Consider the following 9,399-nt stretch of genomic DNA (forward strand, 5'->3'; position numbering starts at 1 on the left):
GCTATCACTCACTGCACTGCATTTGAGTTGGACCAGGAGTTTCCCGCAGGGCACTGGAAGCCTTGGTTTTCTGCCAGAGAATTGCTGTGCACCCTGCTCCAGAGCTGGAGCTGTTACCTGCCTCTTTCGCAGGTATCCGAGGAATTTCAAAGCCTCTCTTCCCTTTGCACCAGGCAGTGCTGGCAGCCGCCTTGCAGATACTGTTGGGCTCCAGGGATTCCTCTCCCTACCACTGCCTCCACAAAGGGTGGAAGCCATGCCAATCCTGTAATGGTCCATCCACACTCCCCGGCCAAAAGGATTAGGAAGGAACCCAAGGCTCCAGGGGCTGACCAAGCACAAAGGAGTGGTTACGTGGACAGCAGGGTGACTCCTCTGAGAGAGGCATTAGACATGGGAGCAGACCCCTACTTTCACTGAGGCTTTTTTGCTTGTGCCTCTAGCAAGTGCAATCCCTGCAGACAGTGGGGTTTGGGATAGGGCAACCATGGCCCCTCATACAGGGACCTTCACACACAGCCCAGCCATCTTCTCCAGCTCCCCATCTAGCCATTGCATCCTGCCCAGAAGATTAATGGGGGATGAATGAGGAGGCCTGAAAGAACAGAGTGGGAAAGAAAGGAGAGCCTGAACTTTTAACCACAGTGTACTTTCCTTAGCATCCCACAAAGGCAGAACACTACTTCAGAAAACACTTGCAAAGCGACAGCCCTAGAAGTGACCGTGGAGGACCTGTGCGCAGGTTAACCGTCAGAGCTTCAAGAGCTGGCCAAGCCACCTGCTCTGCTGGGTGCCTCGCCAGCTAAAGCTACAAAAGCTGCTCTTCTTTCATTGAGAGCTGCACTGCTACAATTTAGTGTTTACCTGCTGCAGGCTAAAAGCATGCACATGTGGTCTGCACACACCCTAAATATAAAATAAAGTGCCCCACATGAGCTAACTCCCACCCAAGCAAGCTACAAATAATGAGGACAGTCCATCCATGCCCCTGCAGTTCTCCCCAGGTGGTTACTTCTCTACGGTGTTCATCACCCATCCAAGCCACTCAGACTTGGGCATACAAATGGGGGTGTTCATGCTGCACCTCTCACCTCGCCTACAGGCGTTTACAACACCGGCTCCTACTTTCTCTCCACCGCGGTGCAAGGGCAGACTTGCGGCTCTCTTTTTACACTAGCATGGACTTGTGAAATTGCAATTGCAATTGCCAGCCAGCCCTTTGGGGCACTTCAGCAGTGAACTGCTGGATCATCACAACAAATGCCCAACTTGCTGAATTCCAAGGCACAAACCGCTTATTGCAAGCAGTCTGCAGCCTCTGTCTGCCCTATTCATGCAGCCGGGAAGCCAGGGCTACTAGCCAGCAACCTCTCCTGTCAGACTGAGTGTGGTGTATTGACATGAAAAGCTTGGGCGTAGCTTCATGTCAGTACTCCCTGCTGAAGGGTCCATCTCCTGGGAGATGTTCCACTCCCCCTCTCCAGGCCCCTCCGGCTCCCACCCTGTGGGTCCTGTGAACTGGTACTGAAACTATTTAAATATTGAACGAGAGGGGACCCAGAGCAAGGCAATCTGCTTGAAAATGAAAAGGTTTCCCTTGTGCCTGAGACAGGCTTGTGCTTCAAAAAAGCTGCCTCCCCCTTTCAGTAGGGCATGGACAAAACCAGTTTACAGCAGGGAATTGCACACAGAGTGGGGAGACATCACATCTCTGGGGCATCACAGTGGGGACAGACCACCAGAGAACAAGGGCAACTGCAAACAGGAGCCTGGCTGACCATGTCCTGTGCTACCCTGGCTGCCGAGACGGACAGCTGTCCTCCCCGGACAGCACCACGGGCCAGGCGGCTGCAGTTGCTGTCTACAGTAGCAGACGCCTGCAGAAAAGCCAGGGGATGCTGGACAGAGTTTGCAGCTTCTTGTATACAATGCAGCTCGGTTGTTGATTTTAGAAATAGTTTCTTTGCTGAACCCCCCCTCTACCCAAAGGAAGGTTCAGAAAAAACACAAACCTAAGGTCTCCTAGAGGAATTGTTCTCCAACTGAATAGGAGATTCAAACATGGGAGGCAGTGGGAGTTGGCAACAAAGGTTACTACAGTGCTAATCCTTTGTACGTGCCAGCATTAGAGACCAAAGCACTATTGTCATTTTTTGAGAAGACCTTTTTCAAAGTTGATTTTATGTTGCAAAAGCCCAGGGTTTAAATGCACGAGGCAAAGCGCTGCAGAACCACCCTTTACCCTCCTGAGACAGACACACTGGACATGACAGAAAGGAATAAATTCAGGGGCCAGGTACAACCAAAAGCAGCAAGCAGACAAATTTACTCAGGAAAATGCTGTGAAAATGGGCTCTTCTATTATTTGACCATGCTGCAGCTTTGCATGGCCCTCGTATGGCCAATTCGGCTCTGCGTGACAACACTGGACGGCGCGAAGATTTTCCCATAGCTCTGTGCAAGGCCACAAAGCTTTGTCTGCTTCCAGTAGCCTGTCCTCTCGCTGCAGCAGAGCTCTGTCTACCTCAAGCACATAAGAGCTCAGGTCCCGGAGCAGAGCACCTTGCAACCTGAGGCCACCAGCCCTCTTCGGCTTACCTGCCCAAGATCCAAGGTGACGTTGACCTCATTGAACTCCAGCCCCCGGGAAAGTGGAGGACTCTGCCACCAGCGCTCCGTGCCGTCGATGGCGTTGCTGACGGGGTGGGCCTTGTTGCTGTTTGCAGAGGAGCAGATGTCACAGTACTGTCCCTGCCAGAAGCAAAAAGACAGCAGAGATTAGCACAGCATCAAAGCTGCTGGCACTTCCCAAACCTCTCCTGTTCATACAGAAAGAGCCCAAGCCTTGGTAGGGAGGGTTGTAAAACGAAGATAAAGAATAAGCAGCGGATGGGGCACCCTCGACACCCTCTCTCCCAGCCCCAAGGATTTCTGTTTCCCCTTGCATGTTCTTTTCACAAAGGTTTAACAGATGAGTGCAGCCCAATCCCCACCTGGTATCCTACAGGGAGCAGGTGGGCTGGGGAGATTAGGGCCTTTGTAACCCTCCTTCACCCACTGCAAGGGCAAACTCTTACCAAGAGAAAGGAGCAAAATATGCCCAACTCAGCATCCCCTCTGCGCCCCAGACATGCACACAGTACTGGGGAAAGACCCCAGGCTAAAAGCCCTAGAGACTACTTGTCTCTAGGGTGTGAAAGGGCAGCTGCCCCAGTGATGATAAAGACATCAGCTCAAGGGAACTGATGTCGGCAGGCCTGAGCCCCCTATGACCTCTCCGATGAGGCTATCGCTCACACCGTAACTGGCTGTTTGAGAGACGGGACTACAGGAACACAACACTCATGCAGACCGGACTGGCAGCTCATCCTGCCCCGGTTGCGTTGCAATCAGCTTGGTTCTCGTTTCAAAGCCCCTTTTAGCCATGGCCCTACTCCAATGCAATCGCTCAGCAGCAACACTGCCAGCCCGCTGGCGATGCAGCTCAGCAGGCCCTGTCCAGCCTGGCGCAGCGGTAACAGGACTGCTGCCCGTGCTCATGCCATTAACCAAACTAAATATGTTCCCATCGAGAGGGAAAAGCCTAGTCTGCTCGTGGGGTGGATTTTCTCTTTTCTGTACAGCAGCGAGGCTGGTTCACTCAAAGAGCACTTCGGCCAACTTGGAGGGGACACACAAGCACCCAGAGAACCAGCAAGTTGCCAGCTGCCTAGCCCCTTGGTATTGGCACTGGATTCACTCTGCTCCAAGCCGCTGGATGGGGAGCACTGTTATTTCGCAGTTCCCCTTTAAAAGCGGCATTTGTCTTTAGGCGAGCGAATTGGCCTGGTTTGTCCCGGCTGCAGCTAGCTTTAATATTACACCAGGTAGATGAGGAACAAGACAATCTCTGATGCTTCCTGCTTACTATAGCCTCAGCCCCTCCAGGGCTGCAAACAGACAGACATCCTGCCATTTCCAGACTCTCCAAGACTGGAGGAGATCCCATGCTGAAAGGAAACGGGAAAATTCCCAGCATTCTTCCCTGCAGACATAGGGCATGCTATTTGCAGGCAATTATGCAACACAAGTTGCTCCGAACCAGCCCACCTTTAATTAACTCAGTGAGAGATATGGAAATGCCAGACAGCGAAGTACAAAGCCAAGGAGCGGAGACAGCCAGCGTCGGGCTATTTTCCATGCACCGAGCCGCAGCTGGACACAGGGAATCTGAGCAAGACCCCCTTTAAACAAGGGCACAAACAAGTAGAGAGACCAAATGAGCAACAGAGACACAAACCTGAACAGGCCTTTTCTGTTAAAAAAAAAAAAAAAAAGTAAGAAAGAAAGAAAAACCTGTGCAACAGGTTGCAAGGAGAACAAGATTCCTCCTGAAGGAACACAAAATTCAGAGGCTTTTAACAAAACAGGGAGTCTGGTGAAAAACTGGAAGAAAATCCTCGGACTCCCAACAATTTCTCCTTTTGTTGAGTGCCCTTCACGCGCTTCACAATGACATGCAGTTGCCCCTCCAACCTCACACAGGACTGGAAATTCAGCCTGGCTGCTGCACTCGATTAATCCTCCAAGGGCCGCCCGCTCTGTTATCTGTGCAAAGTGCCCCTATTTGCTGGCTCACCGCTCAATGGCTTAACCGAGCTGGCTATTAAATGCTGTCATTGGGGCTCTGGCATTAGTGGTTCCCAAAAGTGTAGACGACCGTGCTCCGAGACACAGGACATCAACCACAAGAGAAACAGATTATTTCCAGCTACTCAGCGAGTCAAGCGTTTTTTGGGGCAGACTACACGGTTAGCTGGAGCTTCAGGGCACCGCAGGCAAAACAGCTAACCTCTGCCCTCTGAAGATTTTGTTTAATAACAATAAAAATGCAGGGCTGAGAAGTGCAATCTCCGTGAGTCATGGGGTTAAAATAGGCAGCATGTTATCAGGGCAAGAGAGGGGACCCCTACCAAGGTAAGCGAGAAAGAACAATTGAAATGGAAGAAGAAAGGCAGGGAAGCGAAGCTGCAAGGGAGCTGAAAGAGCACAAAACGAAGAGCAAGGGGAGAGAGAGCAGATCCCGCTCTCATCACAAATCAATGGGAATGCTGAACTCAACTCCCCTAGGAGCAGACACACAGGCAGGGAGCCCCGCTGAGCTGGCTGGCCTCTGGGAAAAGCAGAAGGCTTTGTCCCAGCTTATCTGGCCTTGCCATGACCCAGCCTTAGTCATCCTCACCTAATTCATCGGAAACCCACGGGGAACTGACCCCCTTTGAGATGACAGGTGGGTTTTGATAAGGGAAGGGAGGGAGGGGGGGAAACAAAGGCTGACTTTTTCAAACAAATGAGGTGCATAAGCATTCAGGAATTTGCACCGGTAATTACCACAAGCCTGCATGCAAATCAGGTAACTGCATATACCATCCGGCTCATTCCCCTGGCCAGGGAAGGACAACTATGATTTGTGGCTCAGGTTAGACAAGATTTTATAAAGATACCAGATCTACCCGAAGAACCTTGTCCTTAGACCAACACAGTTACAACCTACACTCCTGGCTCAAGTTAGGCGCTTTCTTTTCAGTTCCAATTAAGTCACGAAGGTTGGTGTCTTAACGTGATGGAAAACGCACTGAATTGGTCGTACTGCAGCAGTCTTTGGCCTGCCATTTAGACTTCCAGCGATGGGTCTCTGACACAAGACATCTCCCAACTCTTTATGTAACATGCAAAGTATTATGGATGGACATGCCTAATAAAAAGAGACAGAGGAGTCCAATTTCACCCCAGCAACATAAATCGTGAGCGAACACCATGCGATTCAACTAAGACGTGCCAGTGTCAAGCGGAGCATCAGACCCCTGGTATCTCAGACACACAACAAGCCTGGTTCTCCTCTGGCTGACAGGCCTGCTATCTTGATCCGTGAAGCTAACAGCTTGCAGCTCAACATGGCAAAGCTTTGGGCAAGCAAGTCATTTTCCATGTGAATACTGTAATGCCCTGTGTGGACAGGCATCCAGATGAAGATGCACATCAAGTGAAGGCAAAAGTTAAGCAAATGGGAACTCCTGAATTTGAGAGGGTGCTAGAGTTGTTTTTAGGTTGAAAGCAATAATACTTAAAGCCCCCCCGCCCCAAAAGGTAGAAGAATGACTTGAGGAAGAATGTCTTACATTTGAAAACTTGGCTAACTACCTACCTTTTATGGGACCACCTGCACAGTTGGGATATCACCCACAAAAATCTTTGCCTCTTGCATAGTTCCTGGATCAAACCTACAAAAATTGAAGTTGGGATAAATGTCTACCCTCAAACTGTTCCAGGCTCCTGGGACATCTCAGAGCAAAACCGGTAACGCTGCAGCTAATCATTTAGGTGAGGGGTGGCCAACATGCAGCAAAGGCTGCCTCTCTGTGTGGCACACAGTAGATCAGGAAAGGGGACTGGCGGGCAGCACAGCAGCAGTCAGAGCAGGAAGCAGAAAGTGGAGCAGGAGATCTGGCAAGGGGACCAGAGTGGTACTCAGGAAGGGTGTGGGCTAGTTTGTGGCACTCCTGCCAAGAAGGCTGGCCTGCACTGACTTGGTTGGTGTGGAAATGCAAGTGTAAAAGTAGCACATTTCCCTTATTGTGTTCAGTGAGTCTTTGGAGCACACTCTGCCTTGGAAGGAGGACAGAAAGGCTTTAAACTCAAGTCTGAACAGCAAGTCACTGCTTATTGATATAAACACATTCTCCTAGGGACAGACATTACACATAAACCAGTTTTAGTGAGTACAAACTGGTTTAAACCCGTAGTGGAACAGACATTCAGTGCACATAAACCAGTTTCAAAATGGCCCCAACCAGTTTGAGATAAACCTGATTGAATCAGACTTAACTGATTTGGCTCAAACTGGCTTCTGCAACCTCTGTCCCACACCCATGTAGCCGACTTAGTTAGCAGAGCACAGGCAAGTGCTGAACAAGCGTCCCAGTGCAGCTCTCCCGATGTACCTCCATCCTGACCTGCATCGCGCTTGCTGACTGACTGCAAAAGCTCCCACAATGAAAACGCTGACAGCTGTCTATTTGGCTAGAACAAAACTGGACTTCATCCTAATCTGACCGGCTAGGAACAATGCCACAAACCCACCAGGTGTTTTTAAAGACTTATTGGGAACACATGGAGGGGGAAAAAAAGGTGCATTTCTCCCTTAAAGAAAAATTCTACCAGTGTCAACAGTCAGTGGCAGGAGAATTTCTTACGCCTGCTATTTTATGCGGCATTTATCAGGCACCTCCTACCAATGCCTGCCTTCTCCAACTACCAGACCCAGCTAAAACTTGCGGTGTGCCCATCCAAACTGAACTTCCGGCACTCCCGGAGGAAAGCCTTCCTGACCACAGCTGCGCCATGTACAGCACGAGGTAGGGACCAGCAGGTGAAAGGGTTAGGCCACTAACTTAATCTGCTGAAAGAGTGCACCAATGACATACAGCTGGAGTTCATTATTGTCCTTTCAGTCTACTTAAATTGAACACTACCCCCCCCCACCTCCCTTATTGCCCGAGACCCTGGGTGGTGTTGAAAGCCCTAAAGGGGATGAATTGGGAACTCTGACCTCTGCACTAACACCTCCTTTTTCCTCCCTTCCCTTTTAGGTGCTGCCTGTGGTCACGGAAAGAAGCCACTACAAAAGAAGTTTTCTAAAGCTTTCAGCAGGACCAAAGGCTATGGCCTAGGAAGCAGGCTCAGATCAAAGCACTCTCCTATCAAAGCTGCACAGAAGGACAGGGAGGGGGTCACTACAGTCCTCTCAAAGCCTGAGTGGCTAAGTTTGTCCTGGAAGTAACTGGGAGAATGTAAAGAGCTAGAGCAAGGCAGCCCTGGTGAGTCACAAGGCTGTAATTTTAGTGTTTAATGCAGGCTGTTATAAATCGGATATGGCAAATGAACACTGGTTGCAGGTGGGAGTGCATACGCTTAGATGTGAATACCCTGCTTTTTGCTAACCAGTAAAAAACCAAAAAAACCCATTTTGTTTCAATGGATTAAGTTTTCAGGTAGTGTAAGTCTGGTTGCAACTGAACTTGTTCCTCAATGGTGCTTCTGCACTAAACACTAGACAGGCAGCGCTGTGCAGTTCCCCTGCTACAGCTAGGATTCACTAAAACCTTACTTACAGTGGGCCATTAACTGCTCCACAAAGCCATCCTTGCTCAGTAGCTTATTTATACCAGCATTATGTACAGGAGCCTGCTAACAACTATAAAGCAATAAACTGGAGAAAGGGCGCTGCTTTTCTAAGAGCTGCCAGTCTAACATGGGGTTTTGCCCTTTGGCATCCTTCCAACCACTGGTAGCTTAAGGACTGGAGAACAGTAAATCAGCTGCCAAACCTCATTTCCAACCCCACAACTGGAACTGGCCTCTTGCAATGACCGGTTGCACAACAGCCATTTTCCAAACCTCCCCCCACTTTTGGAGGGGTCACAGGCTGAGCATAGCCATTTCTATAGCCCCATTGGGAGAGGTGACCTAGCACGATAAACCCTTTAAATAACCCAACAGAAAATATTGACAAACAACAGCTGTCTGGATCAGTTTGCCCAAATTTGCTGGTGGCTTCTTCCCCCACCCCAGCCACGTTCAGCGTTACAGTGGCTCCCAGGTACTTTGGCTGTCCCCACAGCATGACAGCGGATCTGGGATTCATGGAACTGAGCCCCCTGCTATACTTACTACATCGCACCAAAAACTGGTTAACCACACAAGACATTTAGACAGGCCACGGGTGAAAAGTAAGATCCCCCACACGCGCAAAGTAACGATCGCACAATTAACCGGTTAAAGTAGACCAGCTACAGATGCCAAGTCCATCTCGCATCATAAAAATAGCCGTCCAGTGTCCAGCTACAGATGCGAAGTCCATCTCACACCCTAAAAACAGTTGTCCAGCTATCAAGTCAGCGCTCGCAAACATGTAACAACTCTAGAGCCCGCTTTTCTTCTGGATGCCTCTCACGGCGCGAAATCGCAGAGGGTGCCCGCTCTGTGCGAGACGTCGAGGCGGGCAGGACAGGCGCCTGCGCCCCCCGCTCGGCCGAGACTTGGGGAGGCAACGGCCTGCGGCTGGAAGGGGGAAAGAGCGGGGCCAGCCCTCTCCCCGCACAGACGCAGCGCTATCCGGGTCCAAGGTCTGGCGAGACCTGCCGCGGTTTCTTCCTGGTGCTCCGCGGCAGCACCTGCCTACCACTGCGCCCTACCTGGATGGTCTGGTGCGGGTCGCCCCCCGCCACGGGCCCGCCCACCAGCTTGCAGTACAGGTCCTCCAGCGCGCCGCCGTCCTCGCCGCAGGTGGCGGTGGCGGCGATGCGGGTGCTCTCGGCCAGGTTGAAGTAGGGCGGGTGCAGGCTGTGGCCGCCGGCGGGC

General features: G+C 51.0%; 1 protein-coding gene across 1 annotated transcript in view; it reads right to left on the bottom strand.

Annotated features, from left to right (window-relative positions):
* Positions 1 to 9,398, bottom strand: part of LAMA5 (laminin subunit alpha 5) — a gene marked incomplete at its 5' end in the record, with an annotated part of 123,173 nt that extends 113,775 nt beyond the window's left edge. Inside the window, 2 exons of the mRNA XM_019548091.1 lie at positions 2,599 to 2,751; positions 9,234 to 9,398. Of these exons, the coding sequence (XP_019403636.1) occupies positions 2,599 to 2,751; positions 9,234 to 9,398 (318 nt within the window). The remainder of the gene's footprint in view (positions 1 to 2,598; positions 2,752 to 9,233) is intronic.
* Position 9,399: the final 1 nt, after the last annotated feature.

This window comes from Crocodylus porosus, unplaced genomic scaffold (assembly GCF_001723895.1).
Source record: "Crocodylus porosus isolate Cpor-Errol unplaced genomic scaffold, CroPor_comp1, whole genome shotgun sequence".
Lineage (NCBI taxonomy): Eukaryota > Metazoa > Chordata > Crocodylia > Crocodylidae > Crocodylus > Crocodylus porosus.